Source organism: Engraulis encrasicolus, chromosome 11 (assembly GCF_034702125.1).
Source record: "Engraulis encrasicolus isolate BLACKSEA-1 chromosome 11, IST_EnEncr_1.0, whole genome shotgun sequence".
NCBI lineage: Eukaryota > Metazoa > Chordata > Actinopteri > Clupeiformes > Engraulidae > Engraulis > Engraulis encrasicolus.
This window is the reverse complement of record NC_085867.1, coordinates 48,730,898-48,750,897: the sequence shown is the minus strand read 5'-3', so window position 1 is coordinate 48,750,897 and position 20,000 is coordinate 48,730,898. Positions and strand designations below refer to the sequence as shown.

The window sequence follows — 20,000 nt, the reverse complement described above, 5'->3', positions numbered from 1 at the left end:
AATAAACTAAACTAAACTAAACTAAACTAAACTAAACTAAACTAAACTGCCAGCAAAGTGCAGTGTTTGGGTAAATTTCAGAGTGAGGAGTCTGCACACTGAAAAATCCTTTTTGTTGTTTTTATTTCATGGCTGGATTACGTTTTGATTTCTTTCAACAGTCTTCTTTAAGTGTGCGCCGGACTCCTCACTCTGAAAACTACAGTCAGCCTTTGTCATGCACCTTTCTCCTGGGATGTGCACAATCATCACCTTCAACCAGTATTTGGATTGCCTGGTTAACACCAGACCTAATCACAAGTGAGACTGTCTTTCAGATCGAAACGATTGTGTAGAACTAAAGGCAGTATGGGAGTAAAGCCTTGCCAGGATTTTGTGGCCATGGACTGTATTATTACCTGGTTCCCAACCTTTTTGAACCTTGGACCTAAGAATATCTTTGCGATCCCCACTCCTCATATTATTATTATTAGGCAATGTTTTTGTCCATTAATGTTGCCGTGGCTCAGCGGTTAGAGCACTGGGTTGGCAACCCAAGGGTCCCCGGTACAATGCCCGACCGGACCACGGCTGAAGTGCCCTTGAGCAAGGCACCTAACCCCCACACTGCTCCCCGGGCGCCGCTCAGCAGGCAGCCCACTGCTATGGACTAGTGTGTGTACTTCAATGTGATTCACTAGTCCAAATGGGATAAAGTGCAGAGAAAGAATTTCCTCTAGGGGACCAAAATTGGCTCCAATTGGCTTCGTTTACATTGTCCATGAACGGTTTTTCTACTAATATATTTATAAATTCACAGAAAAGCAAATTAATCTAACCACACTAGTGAATATGGTTACGAACCAATGTATTGAATTATGTTAGGTGTTAACGTGTGGATTTTCCATTTTTATGCAAAGTCCCATCTGTCCGCAACCCCCCTGTAATAGCTCCAAGAACCCTTTAGGGGCCCTGGTCCCCAGTTTGGGAACTACTGACCTACATTAAGATTAGAAAATAACAAGAACCTTTAAATTCAAAAGCGTCGGTCTACCGTCTAGAGAAGGACCTAATATCTGGTTCACTGTGTTCTACAAGGAGTCAAAGTAGGATTATCTTAGTTAATGATTCACCTCCACCAGTCAGCCAACTCTTCCAGAAAATGAGTCTTTAGTAGATGAACCGTGACACTCCCGACCATCAGAAATTTAATTTTGGATGATGGACCTGAAAGAAAAAAAAACTTGGAAACTAGGAAATCTGACTTTACTGCATGAGATATATTTACATTTGCATCAACTGTTGGTACGGTGCTGTGGGCTAAAAAAAAAAAGAAACTGTAAGGGGAGTAAAACAACATTTTTTTTTATGACAGTGTAGGCTTTCAGACAGGCATGTCAGTGAGCACCACGTAAACCCACACGGATGGCAGAGGGCGACTTTCCAGGCAGTGGCATAGTACATGTCTATCACATGGCTTGCACAGTATAATCAAAAATGCCACGTTGAACATTAACTACAGACTCTCAGAAGATTGTGCTTAAAAATCTCATTGATAAGCGATGGCGGGATGTTGACATTCTACAGTATATGCATCAGGACACCATCCATTTGATTAATTGTCATGCAGGAATCGTCATATCGTCTTTTAATCCTATTCAGTTCCACAGCGCGCCGCTTACCAATACCACCTCGTACACTTCCTGTTAAAAGCACTGTAGGCCTGAGTTCAGCCAAACAAGGTATTAAAATGCAATCACAAATTAAAATGCCCTATATATATACTGTGTGTGTGTGTGTATATATAATATATATATATACTGTGTGTATATATATAATTATCTCTGATGTAGATTCATGTGGCAAGTATTTAACTGTATAAAAGGAAAATGTTGATTATGTGGGTGCACACAGTGCACACTATGGACAGTCAAATTACTCTAACAGTAGAGTCAAAAGTCAGTGTAATATCGGTGTAATTTCAACTCTACAGCAAGATGATTACCCACCTATTCTACTCCACGTGCCACCAGAGTTCAATATTTTTTTTTCACATTCTAGTGTTGATATTTACAAAACATGAGTAGAATTAACTTTGAAAAATGTTGCACTGGTCAAAGAGTAAAAGGAACTCTAGTAAAATGTAAACTCTATTTCTTAGTGGGACCCAATATTAATTTCAACTCTTAAAAAGTTAAAATAACACTGGTATGTTTTACTGTGTGTGGGGAAGAGCACAAACAGAATGTTGTGTATCAGATATAATGCGCACGTGCTCATATGGGTTAAAACACAAACACAAATTAAAATGCCCTATATAATAACAATAATACTCTGTGGCATAGTTTCATTTGACATAATGAACTCCGCTCCACTCTGATAAGCGAGGTCACCTGATAAGCGCAGATGGGCCCATGGAGACAGCCAGCCTGTAGAGCAGAGCCGTGGATTTCTGTTGTGGGCAAGGCAACGAGAGCCAGGGTGTGATTAAGTCAACATTAAGCTGCGTGCTGTACTGTACTGTACTGCACTGCACTGCACTGCACTGTACTCTACTCTACAGTTTGGCGTTATACCCCCCTCTCCGCTCTCACGCGTGGGATCACCTCGCCATATCAAGCAGCTTACTGACCCGTGCTGACCCCTGATTGGCTTTCGTGCACTTTGTTTGTGACAAGTGAACGACCTCGATTTTTTTTGTGGTTCTTCACAGTAGGCAGTGGACAACTGAGCTTTGCCCTGTTTGTTTTCGACGCCTTCGCTAAGTGAACACACCTAGCCTACTGCATGGGTGTGAGTCATTTTTCCCCTGCAGTGAAATCAAAGACTTGTACAGTATGTAGGGCTGGGTGGTTCTGGAAAAAAAATGCGTATCACGGTTTTCTTGATGAAAATTAATATCACGGTTCTCTGCGCGATTTTTTTTCATAAGCAGCGATTTTCCCCCGCATCTCAATGTTTCTGAAGAAAAGGCTGAAATTAAATTTAAAAATGAGACAAAATACTGAATTTTAATTGATCTTCATTTCTATTTTAATCACTTTTTGGAATAAAAACAAAAAAAAACCTCTCATGAAAAAGTGAACCTTGTGCAGGTGAAAACCGTTACCACGTTTTTTTTTATGGTATACCGCCCAGCCCTAGTGAGCAACTGACGTTTTGGCTTGGATGTCTTTGAAATTCTCTCAAACTCCACAAAATCATGTCCGTTTGTTTGCAACTTCCTTTTAACATCCATGTTGTGGATGAATAATAATACTTAACAATACTCTCAGCATATTTATAGTGAATTTAGATTTAGTTTCCACAGTGTCAGGCTGACCCAGGACGTGATTCAGAGGACTGGACTGTGATCATGAAGGTGGATTGTAAAGTCACGATGGCCATGCAAGTGCCAGGATGACTGTACTGCTGTGAATTCATATTTTCTCATGGCCCTGCCCCTGTGACTCTAGAGTAGATTGTCACGTCTGGCCTCGATTACCCAAAACAAATCTTGTTTGGCACTAAAGTGGCCAGTTTAAGCTGTTATGTATCCAACCTTAGAGATTAGCCAGATTACACGATTTGGACCCACAGCGCCTGGTGTGATTTAATTTATGTGATTTTCATTGGGTGCGTTTAAAAAAAAAGCAACAAAAAAGTTAAAAGCTGAAAACTAAAACGGAAACTTAATTTCTGCTCTCTGAGATGTATTGAACCCAATGAATTATATGCAGCACGTAGGCCTATAGCCTTTACACAGCTGTCCCCAAAGCCTCCCACTGTGTTACTCCCTGCAGTTTCTAATCTTTCAGCTGTTCTTACTGTTTCATGTACTGTAATGTAAGCAAGCAACCCCTTTTATACAGTCACAGCTACCCAGATCGCTACCCAATGGATATGGATGGGTAATATGGCAAATCAAGTTTTTGTTTCTATGTCTTATTATTATGATGTCTTATGTCTCTATTTTATGTCTTTTTATGTCTCATGTCTCTATTTGATTGGACAGTGTGAGATGATGACAGGAAGTGAGTGTGTGAGAGAGAGATAGGGGAGGATCAGGAATTGACCTCTGGCCTTAATCGAACTCAGGTCCCCAGCATTACAGTGTGGTCCCTTGAGCCACAGCGCAAGCCAATATGGCAAAAAAACCTTAATCACTATTATTCTTTTTCATTGTTGTCCAATGTTGATTCATGCTCAACAAGTTGCACTGGACAAAGGATTTTCTCGAAAAAAAATATTGCTTGTCATTTACTGGGCTATGCATCACATGACAACGTCCCCTTGCATGGGTGAGGCATAAATGCAATTTCATTGTGTGCAGTCAGTGAGCACTGTATGCTGTAGAGTGCTGCATGTCACAATGACAATGAGTGATCCCGAATTGGACTTTCACATGCACCATCCATAGTACTGCTGTCCCACTGGCAAGACAATGACCCAGGGTTCCCACGGGTCATGGAATTTCTGTAATATCATGGAATTTCATAAAAGTTTTTCCAGTCATGGAAAGTCATGGAATTTTAAGATTTTGCATGCACAGTCATGGAATATCATGGGATTTTCTTAAGTTGTGTAGAACCAGAAACATTTGTTGTGTAACGTCATTTCTTATTGGTTATACTAGAATGCTTCAGCAGAGACAGTTTGGTTTCAGCATTGGCTCTGCTTAAGATAATCTTCAGTTTTCACACTTTTTAAAACTGTTTAACACCATTCTATGGAAGTGGTCATGGAAATTCATGGAATTTTATATCTGAATTAGAGTGGGAACCCTGACCACTCGAAATAGGCTCATGGTTACTTCTAGGGCTGGGCGATATGGAAAAAAAACCCAATATCACGATATGGATTACTTTATATCACGATAACGATATATATCACGACATAGCACAATTACATACGTTTTCAGTTATTCTCTTTATTTGCTCTTTATTTATTCATGTCTCAAAACAACATTTCTTTAAAATGGATCTTTTTATTCTTTTATTCTCTTTATCTTTTTATTTATGATCAAATTACTATCACGATATAAACGGTGTAGGAGAAAGGTCACGATATATACTTTTATATCACGATAACGATATACATCATCATATTGCCCAGCCCTAGTTACTTCCTGATGGGCAGACACTTGTGATCTCGCCGGATGACAGCAGCAGCAGCAGTGTTGTTACAGCACCATGCAGAGTGGCACAGTAGGGCCCCACAGGGATCATTTGGGGGGCACAAATGTGTGTGTGTGTGTGTGTGTGTGTGTGTGTGTGTGTGTGTGTGTGTGTGTGTGTGTGTGTGTGTGTGTGTGTGTGTGTGTGTGTGTGTGTGTGTGTGTGTGTGTGTGTGTGTGTGTACGAGGACAAATGGGTTTGCTAATCTTGCCAAAGAAAACAAAAAGGTCAAATCTGTGTCTCCATCTGTGGATAGAGGAGCAGTGGAAATTCATTGGTTTGTTTTATCTGTTTTCTTTTTTTTAATGGTTATGCTTTGCTACGGTACAATGAGACTCTTTATGATGTTGTGTTTCTTTCTTTCTTGTTGTCTTTGATTGAGTTGTATCTTTTTACGATGCCCTGATGCTGTGCTGTGTTGTTTTGATATGATGAATAGAGTTGTTGCCCAGCACATTGTGATATCATGTTCTGAGTTGACGTTGTGTTCTTACAGTGCTATCGGTTGATGTTGTTTGTGTTTTACATATTCCATAGTTTTCTAGTTAAAAAAAAAAATCTTCTTTTTTATTCATATTCTTTTATTCTTGCCTTTTTATTACACTGTGGAATGCCGTCTGTCTGTATCTTTATGTATATTATTATTTTTTGACACTGTATAGCACTGTGGTCAGTTTTTGCTGTTTAAATGTGCTATATAAATTGTACAGCCGTGGCCTAGTGGTTAGAGAGTTGGTCTTTCAATCTAGGGGTTGCAGGTTCAAATCCCCCCTGACCTCTCCCTACATGGCTGAAGTGCCCTTGAGCAAGGCACCTAACCCCACATTGCTCCAGGGACTGTAACCAATACCCTGAAAAATAATACCTGGAAGTCGCTTTGAATAGATGAAAGCGTCAGCTAAGTGCAATGTAATGTAATGTAATGTAAATGAAACTGACTTCCTGTTATTTGCTGTGTGTGCAGGTGTGGAGATGCGTCTGACTTTATGATTGGCAGCTATGGGACTGCACAGGACTCCTCCCTCGCTGTTGGCCACCGCTCTACTTACTCTCTGGCCCCTCTGTGAGTACGCACGCACGCATGCACGCACGCATGCACGCACGCACGCACGCACGCACGCACGCACGCACGCACGCACGCACGCACGCACGCACGCACGCACGCACGCACGCACGCACAAAGTCACGTACTGCATGTATGACTGCCCTTGTTCTCTCCTCCAACAAGCATTTTATTTATTTATTTATGCACATAGACAATGTGGTGTGTGTATGTGTGTGTGTACTGTGCCTGTATGCCTGTATGCCTGTATGCCTTTGTGTATCTGGGTTTGCATGCCCTTGTGTGTTAACATATCTGTGTGTGTGTCTGTGTGTGTGTGTCTGTGTGTGTCTGTGTGTGTGTGTGTGTGTGTGTGTGTGTGTGTGTGTGTTCAGTATAGAAAAAAAAACACGCACATCCGTCTCAAAAATATATTCTGGGTGCAGGACCAGCAAAGTCACATGGAAATTGAAAATAAAGTCCACACACCATGCAGGCCCATGTTTCTTTACATTTAATGTGACGTTTTATCTTCTATTTTCATGTGTACGTGTGTGTGTGTGTGCGTCATCAGATCTGGTCCGTGCTGCTGCTGCTGCGGAGCCCTCGGTGCGTGCCAAGCTGGGCAGCGTGGCGGTGCTGAGGTGCAGCCTCTCCCCTGAGGAGGTGGAGGAGGTGGAGGTGGGCACTGCTGCCAGCCCCCGAGGGGGCCCCGGGGGGCGTGGGGGCCACGTGGTGGAGTGGGTACGCCAGGGCCTGGACATCCCCATCCTCATCCAGTTCGGAGCCTACGCCCCTCGACTGCACCCCGACTACGAAGGTGAGTAGCAGAGAATGTGGTCACATTGGGTCTACACTGGATGTGTTCAGTCAATGTCTTATCGTATCTGCTGTTAAAAATAGCTTCCATTATAATCAGTGGAACTGGCTACACCAGACGTGGCAGCGCGGCGAGCATTATAAAAAAAACCTGCCTATTCTTTTCAACTGCACCCCGACAACGAAGGTGAGTACTAGCGGAGAATGTGTGTGGTCACATTAGGTGGGTGCAGCGGTTCCCAAACTGGCGGTCGAGACCCCTATAGGGGAGTAATGCAGGGGGCGTCGCATGGAGATGGTGCCCATGCTCAAGATACCTTAGGCTCATGTGAGGGGGAGGGGTAAGAGACCAGATGGAGGGAGAAAGGAACTTGAGATGTTTGGTGTGTAGTAGTAGTAGGCCTAGTTGCTGTTAGACACACATGTGGACATCCCCATCCTCATCCAGTTTGGAGCCTACGCCCCTCGACTGCACCCCGACTACGAAGGTGAGTAGTAGAAGAGAATGCGTGTGTTCACATTGGGTGCAGCGGTTCCCAAACTGGCGGTCAGCGGGACTGGGAGTCGGGGGTCACGGCGCGGGGGTCATGCAGAGAGAAGTAACTTTGCATAATGCTGTAATAAATAGCTCCCATTATAATCAGTGGATCTGGCTACAACAGACGTGGAAGTCATTATAAACACAGTTAGGTCAGGAAGGGTCGCGCCTTCTGATTTACACTCCCACACTCATACAAGACTGCTGTCATCCCTTTTCGTTATGTTCCGTCTTTCCTCCCTCCCTCTCTCTCTCTCTCTCTCTCTCTCTCTCTCTCTCTCTCTCTCTCTCTCTCTCTCTCCCAATACCTTTCCCTATTTCTTTCTCCCACCTTCTGTTTTTGATTCTATTTCTCTTCTCCACTCCTCTCTCCAATCTCTCTTCCGCAACCCATCTATATTTCGATCCGTCATCACAGCGTCTCCTCTCCTCTCCTCTCCTCTCCTCTCTTCTCTCCTCTCCTCTCCTCTCCTCTCCTCTCCTCTCCTCTCCAGGCCTTGTGGGTGCATGGGTTCTGGGTATTGTACAACAGAGGAGAAGGAAGAGAACTCGCACACCAAGGGTTGCCGATGCAGGAAAGGTGTTTTAATCCATCAACTTAAACCAAAAATAAAATAAAGTGCTACCAAGTGGGGTCAAGTCATTATACACAAACATTAACAGCAAACATAAGGAAATAGCCTATTCTTGCCTAAAGTGTCATTTTTTTGTGGCACACAAAACATCAAAACACACATCAATATTTATTTTCTATGTAAGCTAGTAAGCCCCTGCGGGAGAACTGCATGGAGATGGTGCCATGCTCAAGGTACCTTAGTCTCATGTGAGGGGGAGGGGTAAGAGACCAGAGGGAGGGGAAAAGGAACTTGAGATGTTTGGTGAGTAGTAGTAGTAGGCCTAGTTGCTGTTTGACAGACATGTGGAACACACACTTCACGGGACAAAAAATTCTATGTTGTGTCGTCCGGAGGCGTTATTACGTGCCTACGTCACAATAGCTATGCGCGTCCTTGTTGCCGACGACGTTTGAATCGTCGCCATGACAACCGTCCATACCGTCCCTAATCTTAACCCTAAACCTAACCTTAACCCTAAACCTAACCCTAACCTTAACCCTAAACCTAACCTTAACCCTAAACCTAACCCTAAATCGCTTGTTTGAAACTAGTGAGTCCCAGTGCAGTGCCCACTGCCGTTCGGCAACGAGGACGTGCATCACTATTGACGTAGGCACGTCCGGACGAAGCACCCTAGTTTTTGTGAATCCCCACACTTCACACATCACCAGGAAAACCCCTGGTAACGTGTTGTGCTGCTGTCCTTGCCTAAACGAAGGATGAAAGCGAGCTCGTTTGCTTTGACGATAATGCCATGAGACAATCATCTGGCAGGCAGATGTTGTGTGCTTAGTAGCATCAGGGGTTTAGCTTGGATCACGAGCTACAGCATGTCAAGGCATCCTTGTGATCTACACCAGTGGTTCCCAACCTATGGGCCGGGGCCCACTGGTTGGCCCTGAAGGTATTCCAAGTGGGCCTTGAAATCATTTTCCAAAAATAATAATCACATTTTGGTGTGTCTTGTTGCTGATTTATTTGAGTTTTATTCTTAATTGGGTCAGAGGTGGGCCCCAAACATTTTTGACAATTTCGATTGGGCCCCAAGTTGAAAAAGGTTGGGAACCCCTGATCTACACTATGTTGTACTCTTGAGGTACAACAGCTTTAGCACCCACTAAGGAACATACTCTACTGACAAAAACATATTTTGTGGTTAGCAGGTTATCTTAGCGAGTTGAAAAAAAAAAAAAACGTTCAAACACTGGCACCTTTCTGAGAAGTGCAGAGATTATTTAACTCTGAAGCAGTCGGAGGAGTTTGAAAAGATAAGAAAAAAAAAACTGCTGACACTATTCAGGTGCGCACATTTCTTTCCAGACGCCTGCCTGTGGTCCAACTAAGCTCGTCTTCTCACTCAGAGCATCAGCCAGAAAAGAGATATCGCTTGGCAGGCACTCAGTCAGGAGGTGGAAAAAGAGGGCTACAGTCATTTGGGTGCACACGGGGGCCACAGATAGCGAACACAGCTCCCCTCCTCATCAGTGTTGCCAGACGTGTCTGATCAAATCCCGCCCAAAAGGTTCTAAAAGAAAATGCCAAAATGTGCTAAATCCCGCCCAATTTCAACAAATTGCATTGATTTCTATGGGCATAAAACAGCTGGGGAAAAAAAACGCCAAGTGGCCAATTTTTCCCGTTTTTACGTGTTTTAGACGGCCATCCCAAGTAGCCCAATTAGGCGGGTAACCACCCAATCTGGCAACACTGCTCCTCATTCAACCTTCATCCTTCACTTCACATCCTGTCATCCGTCACCACTCCTTTCATACATCAGACTTCCCTTCATCTTCCCCCTCACCCTCAATCTCTCCATCCCATTTCTCTTTCTTCTTCTTCTTCTTCTTCTTCTTCTTCTTCTTCTTCTTCTTCTTCTTCTTCTTCTTCTTCTTCTTCTTCTTCTTCGTCTTCTTTTTCTTCTCTGCATGGTCTGTGGTCGCTCTGCCTTTGAGTCTGATGTGAGGAGGGAGGAGGAATGCGGGGGGGCAGGTGGATGATGACAGAGTATTTTAGTGGCTGGCTGGATGAGGCTTTAAAGCCCCAGTTGGTTTAAGTGAGTGAGCTGCTGCTGCCTGCCTGCCTGCTGTCACAGGTGTATCTATCTGCTCTGCGCTGCTCTGCGGCTTCACCTGTTGGAGCACCTGTCAGATCCTAACTTTGCGGTGAGGTGACACAGACACAGGTTCAGGTCAGGACAGGACTCGACTAACTTCATAAGGTGTCGTGTGTGAGTGTGTGTCTGTCTGTCTGTCTGTCTGTCTGTGTGCGTGCATGTGTTTGTGCGTGCGTGCTTGTGTGCTTGCGTGTGAGTGTGTGTCAGTCTGTCTGTGTGCGTGCGTGCATGTGTTTGTGCGTGTCTGCGTGCTTGCTTGCGTGCTTGCTTGCGTGTGTGCTTGCGTGTGTATGTGTGTGCGTTGTTGTGTGTGTGTGTGGTGTGCCAGGGTTCTTTTACTCTCCACTGTCTGCAGAGGCTTGGGGGTGCCAGAGGAATACTACTCTGCTTGTCTTCAAAGGTGCTTGGTGCCAGCTGCTACATAGGACTCTTATTCATCCCCCCCCGCCCCACGCTAACTCACCTGAATGCCACACTGTGTCCCAAGTCCCAACTGCAACCAACGCCACCGACTGAAAAGAGACAAAATCTCTTCCTTCATTTTTAATGGATAACACCTACACGTTTCGACTGCATGGCATAGTGGAAGTTTGCCCTGATGAAGACTGGTATGCAGGTGAATGTGTAGGAGTTATCCATTAAAATAAAGAATTTTTCAACTTTTTTCACTAAGATCAGTGTGCCTCAGATCCTTAAAGGGGCACTGTGTGAGATGTTTTGTTGTTCATTTCCAGAATTCATGCTGCCCATTCACTAATGTTACCTTTTTCATGAATACTTACTACCGCCATCAAATTCTAAGTATTCATTATGACTGTAAAAATAGCTCTTTTCATACATGAAAAGGGGGATCTTCTCCATGGTCCGCCATTTTGAATTTCCAAAAATAGCAATTTTTAGCCTGCAAAAATGGCTCTGCTTGGACCATACTAGAAAATATTTGTTTATTACTTAGTAAACTTTCATGTAAAGATCAAATTTGGCAATAGGCAACCCAGTTTCAATGAGCAGTATAGTTGCAGTACTTTTTTGACCATTTCCTGCACAGTGTCCCTTTAAAATAAAGAATTTAAAAACTTTTTTCACTAAGATCAGTGTGCCTCAGATCCTTAAGACTACCACCTTCAGCAAGGAGCCTAATGTTTTGGCCTTCACATTTTGGAGATTGTCACAAGCTAAATTTTGAAGTTCTCCTTACCATTCCGAAGAGCACCCTTTTTCTCTGAAACAATTGACCCAATGCAGCACTCTCCTTTTCCTCTCCTTTGACAAAATCTCTTCCTTTCCATTGTTTCCTGACGCACCGCTTTCTCGAAGCCAAGCGACAAGTTGCATTGCATGCACACTTTTTTCAATGCTCATTTTTTAGTCACATTGTCCATTTGTATTGGTCAGAAGTCTGGTCCTGCTGACATTGCCAATTGAAGTCTATAGGGATTAAGTAGGGAAGCTAAGCTAAGTGTGGACTGTCGAGTGAGATGCAACGGTCAAACACAATTTTGTTGAGTTGTAATGCAACTGTCACTTTCCCTAAGGATATGGTGTGACGGGTGAGAAGGGGATGAAATGGGAAGGAGAAAGAGAAAGACAAATTGAGAGATAGAGAGAGAGAGACAAAGGTGATGGATAGAGAAAGACAGAGATGCATTTCATCAGATGATCACCTGGTCTAACAACACCTGTGTCTCAGCCCTCATACAGCCAATGCCTGTCCCAACCCCCACTGCCCAAACTGCACCAGACACACTTGGTTCTCAGGGGCCTCTCTCTCTCTCTCTCTCTCTCTCTCTCTCTCTCTCTCTCTCTCTCTCTCTCTCTCTCTCTCTCTCTCTCTCTCTCTCTCTCTCTCTCTCTCTCTCTCTCTATCTCTGTGTGCACACATGCATGTGCACTTTCTCATATGTGTGTGTTTGAGATTGTGTGTATGACTGTTTTTATATGTGGGTGGGTGTTGAAAGGTGCGCGCCTGCGTGCGTGCGTGCGTGCCGCGTGCGTGTGTGTTTATGTGGGCTAGGGTGGGCTATGGTGGTCTTTTGTGTGTGTGTGTGTGTGTGTGTGTGTGTGTGTGTGTGTGTGTGTGTGTGTGTGTGTGTGTGTGTGTGTGTGTGTGTGTGTGTGTGTGTGTGTGTGTGTGTTTATGTGGGCGGGGTGGGCTAGGGTGGTCTTTTGTGTGTGCATAGGGGCTGCTGGTATTGTGAGTTTGCTTCTCCCTCCATTGTGAGCAGAGAGACGGACACACAATGGCTGCCTGTTAGGAGAGGGATCTGGGCTGTCTTGACAATACCTCTCCTGTGCAATGCAGGTCCACTCTCAAGACACACACACACACACACACACACACACACACACACACACACACACACACACACACACACACACACACACACACACACACACACACACACACACACATACACACACACACACACACACACACACACACACACACACACACACAGACACACACACACACACAAAGATCACAAAGACCCTCATCACAGTACAGAGATAGCAAGCTGGCCTGGTTTAAAATCTTTTCGTGACAGTTTGAAGGTAGGAAGGAACAACAGAAAAACGCCATCACAACTCGCAAAGGCTTTAGCAGCACAATGTGAAGGTGAAATTACTTGTAGAGAGTTACTTGTGCACAATCCCTGGTGCTGAAAGAAAAAGATTACGTATTTTTTGAAAAAAGGTTTGCACACTCCTTTGGATTTTTTTTCTTCTTGAAGTTTTTTTGTTCTTCTTTGTATTCATTCATTCAATGGCAATGACGTTTGACCTCTCGGTCACAAAAGTGTAGGATTTAGAATTTAGAAGTATCCAAGTTTTTTCAGTCCCTTTCCTGCACCATTTTTATTTTATCAAAAAAACCTCTCAACTTTTAGTTTGATATGTTTCATCAAAACTCAGTGCTGTGCGTACTGTAGTAACCTGTAAGAGATATTTCGTGTAGAGTGTGTATTCTTTGTGTATTCTTTGTGTGCAAGCCTGATGACGGGTCCCCTGGAAAGATTCAATTATCGGGGGCCCCTCTAACCCCCCCCCCCCCCCAAAAAAAAACAAAAAACCCATGGCTTCCTATTGATCGGGGCCTCTCCTGACGTCTGGTCCCCGGAAAAGCTTTCATGTTGATCCCTCCTGCTGAGTGGCCTGTCCTGCGTGTGTGTGTGTGGGATCCCTGTTTACATGTGCTTAGGAGGCTAAGCTTCAAAGGCCGCCTTGCCTTGGCATACATACGTACACCTGTGGCCTACACACCTGGCTAGCCAGACGAGGATTTTTACCAGACGTACCTAACCCTGTGCCAACTACTGTAGTAGCATTGAGCTAATGAGAATGAGAATGAGCAGCTGTAGTAGAGTCATTTGAATCAGTTGATAGGAATTTTTCAAAACAGTGGAAATGGAAAAGAGAAAGGCAATGGAAGTGGATCAAATGCATGCAGGTTCACACATACATGCACACACACTTGCACATGAGAATTTAAGGCTTTTTCTTTTTACTTTGACTGAGCCTGCTCAGAGTGATAACCCTTAAAGGGGTATGCCACTATTTTGGGGCTGAACATGGTTACAATCGTTGACCTGGGTTTCTAAAGGTAGCCTGGTTCTGACCATCCCATAATACTACATTTCTATTTCGTATTCATGGTCTGGACTTTGTTTGATCTGACGCGATTGCAGGAAGCAGGAAGGACATTTTCGGAAAAAATCAGGATTTAACTTATAAGTTGTTGAACAAACATGTCTGACGTCTATCTATGGCGATGTAGGATCGTTTAACAGACATGTCTGACAGAACATCTTACCGTAGGATAAAATTACAATGTAGGACCGTTAGAACACCGGCGAAAATCCTACCGGTCAACATCGCTCCACAGAAGACAGGTACCAGACGTAGTGCGGAGCCAAGTGTCTTGGCGGAAGTACGTTGGATGGCGCGCGAGGCTATTATAAAGGTAGTAAAGTGTCTTCTTTTTCATGTTAGGCGTTGTCTTGTTTTAAGGAGGGAGTAAGTATCCAAGCTAGTGAGAGTCAATGGATCACTCATGCTACAGTGATCCATTGACTTTCACTAGCTTAGCTACATACTCCCTCTTTTAACTGGTCTTAAAGCAAGACAACGGCTGACATGAAAAATAAGACACTTTACCACCTTTATAAAACCCGGCCAACGATTTCAACTGTATTAAGCCCCAAAATAGTGGCATACCCCTTTAATGTGGGCTTCAGTGTCAGTAGAATTAAAACCCATGCTGATGAGGAGAGTAGGAGAAGTGGGGCACTGGGGCTGTTCGTGTTAAGTGGGCTATTAGATAGGCCTACTAAGAGCAGGGTTCATCCACTCTTAAACAAGCTTGTGGAAAAGCTTGTGCTATTCTGAGCACAATTTCAAATATCTTGCAAAATCATGCTGAAATATCTTTTTTTTTTTTCAAAATCATTTTTTTGGATGTTCCAGAATACTCTGTACGAATAGTTTATACGGAATTTGAGTCTGTACGTAAACTACCATATATTTTATTGGCAATGCGTACCATTCAGGCAGTGGGGGATTTATGATGATATACTATTGATATCATCAGTTCATCTTAAATAGACATAAATATAAATATTTTTTTTTCGTATTCATATCAGTATCAGCCGATGGTGTTGTTTTAAGTAAAGAAAGCACCCGACACTGTGTTGTTTAAAGTTTCCCCCACGCCACACCAGGCCACGCCACGCCACGCCAACACAGACCAAGACCAAGACCCAGACCCCATCCTAATCACCCATCCCACCCTACCCTAGCCTACCCCGAGATGGTGTATACCAGGGGTTCCCAACCTTTTCCAACTTGGGGCCCACTTAAAATTGTCACAAATGTTCGGGGCCCACCTCTGACCTGATTACGAATAAAACTCACATAAATCAGCAGCAACACACACCAAAATGTGATTATAATTTTTAGAATATTATTTCAAGGCCCACTTGGAATACCTTTAGGGCCCACCAGTGGGCCCCGGCCCATAGGTTGAAAATCACTGGTGTACACTAATGATATCATCAGGTAATCTTAAATAAATAGAAATAATTTCAGTTTAATATTCCTATCAGTACCAGCGGATGGCGGCTGGCCGTCTGTGTTATTTTAAGTAAAGAAAACACTGGCCACTGTGTTGTTTAAAGTTTCCCCCACGCCACACCAGGCCAGGCCACGCCAGGCCAGGCCAGGCCACGCCACGCCACACCAACACAGACCAAGACCAAGACCAAGACCCCATCCTACTCACCCATCCCACCCTACCCCGAGATGGTGTATACTATTGATATCATCAGGTAATCTTAAATAAATAGAAATCATTTCAGTTTAATATTCATATCAGTATCAGTGGATGGCGGCTGGCCGTCTGTGTTGTTGTAAGTAAAGAAAACACCCGACACTGTGTTGTTTAAAGTTTCCGCCACTCCACGCTACGCCAACACAGACCCAGACCCAGACCCAGACCCAGACCCAGACCCCATCGTACTCACGCCTACTCACTCCACCCTACCCTACACTACCCCAGCCAACCCTACCCCGAGATGGGTGTGATGTCAGTGTTTGGCTGGCGCAGACATTCCTTCCTATAGATGAATAAGAGAAACAAAGGACTGGGCGGGGAACAATGGAGGAAGGGAAAACAATCTCTCTTGAAAAAGAAAAAAAAGCCTCCCTTGTCTCCCTTGTCCGCAGCGGCCCCGGCTCCTGTGACAAAGGGATCTATATTCACGCCGGCGTGGACCCGCACAAAGGCCAGCAAGGCATATAATCTGCCTTCACTGCTTTCACGGAGCCCATCAGGTGTAGCCCTGGGGGGGGGGGGGGGGTGTGTGTGTGTGTGTGTGTGTGTGTGTGTGTGTTTGTGTGTGTGAATGTGTGTGTGTGTGTGTAAGAGAGAGATATATGTAGACAGAGAGAGAGAGATGTAGACATGCTGTAGAGAGAGAGAGAGAGAGAGATGTAGACAGAGAGAGAGAGAGAGGTGGACAGAGAGAGAGAGAGAGAGAGAGAGAGAGATGTAGACAGAGAGAGAGAGAGAGAGAGAGAGAGAGAGAGAGAGAGAGAGAGAGAGAGATGTAGACAGAGAGAGAGAGAGAGGTGGACAGAGAGAGAGAGAGACAGAGAGGGAGAGAAAGAGGTAGACAGAGAGAGAGAGAGGTAGAGAGAGATAGAGAGAGAGAGAGAGAGGTAGATAGAGAGAGAGAGGTGGACAGAGAGAGAGAGAGAGACAGAGAGGGAGAGAGAGAGGTAGAGAGAGAGAGAGAGGTAGCAGGGTGGCCGCGGGTCCTTAAAAAGTCTTAAAAAGTCTTAAATTTCATTTTCGCCAAATAAGGCCTTGAAAAGTCTTATTTTGTCTTAAAATGTCAACCCAAATGTCTTAAATTTGTGGAGCTTAATTTAGGGAGGAATAATTATGTCAGCCATGTGATGAACTTCGCGACGGAAATCGGGAGTTGTAGCCATGTAGTGTAATTTAGAACGCATTATTGAATTTTATTTAGTGTAAAGTTTCATTGTGTATAGTTTTGTGTTTTCAAAGGGCTACATTAATGTAAATGACCAATTGGTTTTTGTGCTTCATTTGAACCTGTGTATGATCTTGCGAGTTGGTCCTAATTTCATTTGGAAAATGGTATTGAAAAGTCTTAAAATGTCTTAATTTTGACTTGCTAAAACCTGTTAACGCCGCGAGTTGGTCTTAATTTTATTTGGAAAATGGTATTGAAAAGTCTTAAAATGTCTTAATTTTGACTTGGTCAAACCTGTAGACACCCTGGGTAGAGAGAGAGAGAGAGAGAGAGGTAGAGAGAGAGAGCGCTGTGTGGGATGGATGTGTGTGTCAGCAAAGCAGCGTGTGTGTGTTATGATGGTGTGAATTTCATATACACGTAGAGACAGAAAGATGGAATGTATATGTGTTTGTTTTTCTGTTAGTGTGTGTGTGTGTGCGTGTGTGCGTGTGTGTGTGTGTGTGAGAGAGAGAGAGAGAGAGAGAGAGAGAGAGCGGTGTGTGTGTTGTGTGTGAGTGTGTCAGCAAGGGAGCGTGTGTTTGTGTGTGTGTCTGTGTGTGTGTGTGTGTGTGTGTGTGTGTGTGATGATGGTGTGAATTTCATCTCCTCGGGCTATGCTTACACTCGGGTGTCAGCAGCAGCAGTAGCAGCGGAAAGCCCCAGACTACTAGTAGGGGTCACACACGAGAGCTACTCTCTCTGTAAATAAAAAAGTGTCACTACACACCTGTCCCCACAACAGTTTCTCTCGCTCCCTAAATTCTCTCCTTCCTGCCCCGAAACGGTCTCGCATTTCAGTTCTCACTGGCTGCTACCTGTTTGAACCCGTAGCCATTAATCTTAATTGTCTCGACTTGCTAGAATCTGCTCCCCCATAAATCTTCCGTTTGTCTTCTGTTTTAACATGTTTGAATCTGTCTGTGATTTATTACCTGTCTCGACTCGTTCAAGTTTCTCACTTTTCTCGTCTATGGGCTAGTTTGAGCTTGTGTCTTTCTATCAATTGCCTGTCTTCATGGACTTGTCTCTCAACCGTCTCTGTTTACCTGCACCTGTCCTTTCCTATCCACACTAAATAGAAGTTTCTGTTTACCTTTTATATTTTTCTTACACCATCTTCACTGACCTCAGGTGTCCTTACATATTCATCAATAATTCGTCAATAATTCATCAGTAATTCATCAAATCTCTCATTACCCGTTTTCTTTTTTGTCTTTATGTTTCTTCTTTTACATTATATTACATTACATTACATTACATTGCATTTGGCAGACGCTTTATAACCAAAGCGACTTTCAAAAGAGGACATAATCAAGCCAATTCTTTTACAGTGTACATCAATGCAGCTTTACCGCTCTGTCTGTCTCTCTCTCTCTCTCTCTCTCTCTCTCTCTCTCTCTCTCTCTCTCTCTCTCTCTCTCTCTCTCTCTCTCTCTCTCTCTCTCTGGAAGTGTCACACTGTGTCTTTCTCGTTCGTCTCCCGTGCGTTTCCTTGTGCACCTGTCTGTGATCATTTACAGTTTTTTTCAATCGCTAACGCGCTTTTGTCCAATCCTCAGCGACATTTGCAAAACTCTTAATACAGTTAGCACACCAAGGGCTTTCATTGCCATACAGTTGACACATTACATGTTTTTTTCACACAATTAGCAGTCAATGAATGCATTTCTTTGTGTATATTTAACAGTGTATGCTTTTGAGAAGAAAATGAACTGTTTGGCTAATTGTGTTGGTAGGTGGTAGTCTGTGTTAAGAGTTTAGAAAAAGTATCCAAAGTATGGGAAAGCGCTTGTTAGCAATTGAAAAAAACTGTAAATTTCAAACCATCACAGCGCCCCAAAGCACAACAGTAGCTCTGAAACACTACACTGAGACGCCACTCCCCCCCCTCCCACCACACACACACACACACACACACACACACACACACACACACACACACACACACACACACACACACACACACACACACACACACCGCAGTCTCAACCTGACCGAAACCAAGTCCATTACATTGTCAAGATGAAAAGAAAATCCAACCCCAGCGAGCTTAACACACGAAACTGCATGCACGCACACAGACAAACACACAAACACACACATGCAAACGCACACACGCAAGCGTGCGCACGCACGCACACACACACACACACACACACACACACACACACACACACACACACACACACACACACACACACACACACACACACACACACACACACACACACACACACACACACACACACACACTCACACACAGAGGAAATGGAAGAAATCCACGTCTGTAGAGCCAGCTAGTTCAAGACATAAAGCCGCAGCCACACAATCATAAACAATCTCGTCTCGATGGAAAAAAGCATATTACAGATGCAGTAATTACACATTGAAGATTTACACCCATAGTACGCTGAAACCACATTAAAACGCACATGAAAAAATACACACAGACATGTGGATACAGTGTACACACCAAAGCAAATATTGTTTTGCTTTCAGTCTTTTTTAGTCTGAGTTGAGTTGATGATTAAGCCATTTTGCTGGCAAAAGTAAAGGAAAAGCTCTTGACTACAGTCACGGTTGTGCTTAGGCAGTGTTTGTGTGTGTTCTCAGTGGTGCAAGGAAACAAGTAGGTGTTTGTGTGTGTGTGTATGTGTGTGTGTGTGTGTGTGTGTGTGTGTGTGTGTGTGTGTGTGTGTGTGTGTGTGTGTGTGCGCGGGTGCATGCGTGCGCGCATGCGTGCATGCGTGCATGCGTGTGTGCGTTCATGCATGTGTGCTTGTGTGTGTGTGTGTGTGTACATATGGGTGCGTGTTTTTTTTCAAACGTGTGTTTTAAACAATCTTTAACTGGCTCCAGGTTAAACTCTCACAAACTGAACTCCTCTGGCCATGAGTAATGCGGGCCGGGAAGGTGAGACCTGCCTGCCTGTCTGAATGAATGAATGAATGGCCGCTGTATTTGACTCCATTTCCCTTATCATTTGAATGGAGCCCAAACCAAGGCCTTGGGAAATCATGTGTGATTATTGCCTTAGTCAGGGGTGAGGTATTCCGTGTGACTGCTGCTTTGTGTGTGTGAGATGAAGTCATGTGTCCTGTCTGGTTTTCTGTCCCAAAAAAGTGTGCTAAGACTAAGGACTGGATTGGTCTATGGCAGTGGTTTTCAAAGTGGGGGCCGGGGACCCCTGGGGGGCC

At 44.1% G+C, this 20,000-nt stretch overlaps 1 protein-coding gene across 1 annotated transcript in view; it reads left to right on the top strand.

Moving 5' to 3' along the window:
- The window catches only part of igsf9a (immunoglobulin superfamily, member 9a), a 100,311-nt gene that overhangs the window by 14,484 nt on the left and 65,827 nt on the right, over positions 1–20,000 (top strand). Inside the window, exons 2-3 of the mRNA XM_063209757.1 lie at positions 6,100–6,198; positions 6,752–6,997. Of these exons, the coding sequence (XP_063065827.1) occupies positions 6,135–6,198; positions 6,752–6,997 (310 nt within the window). The 5' untranslated portion in view covers positions 6,100–6,134. The remainder of the gene's footprint in view (positions 1–6,099; positions 6,199–6,751; positions 6,998–20,000) is intronic.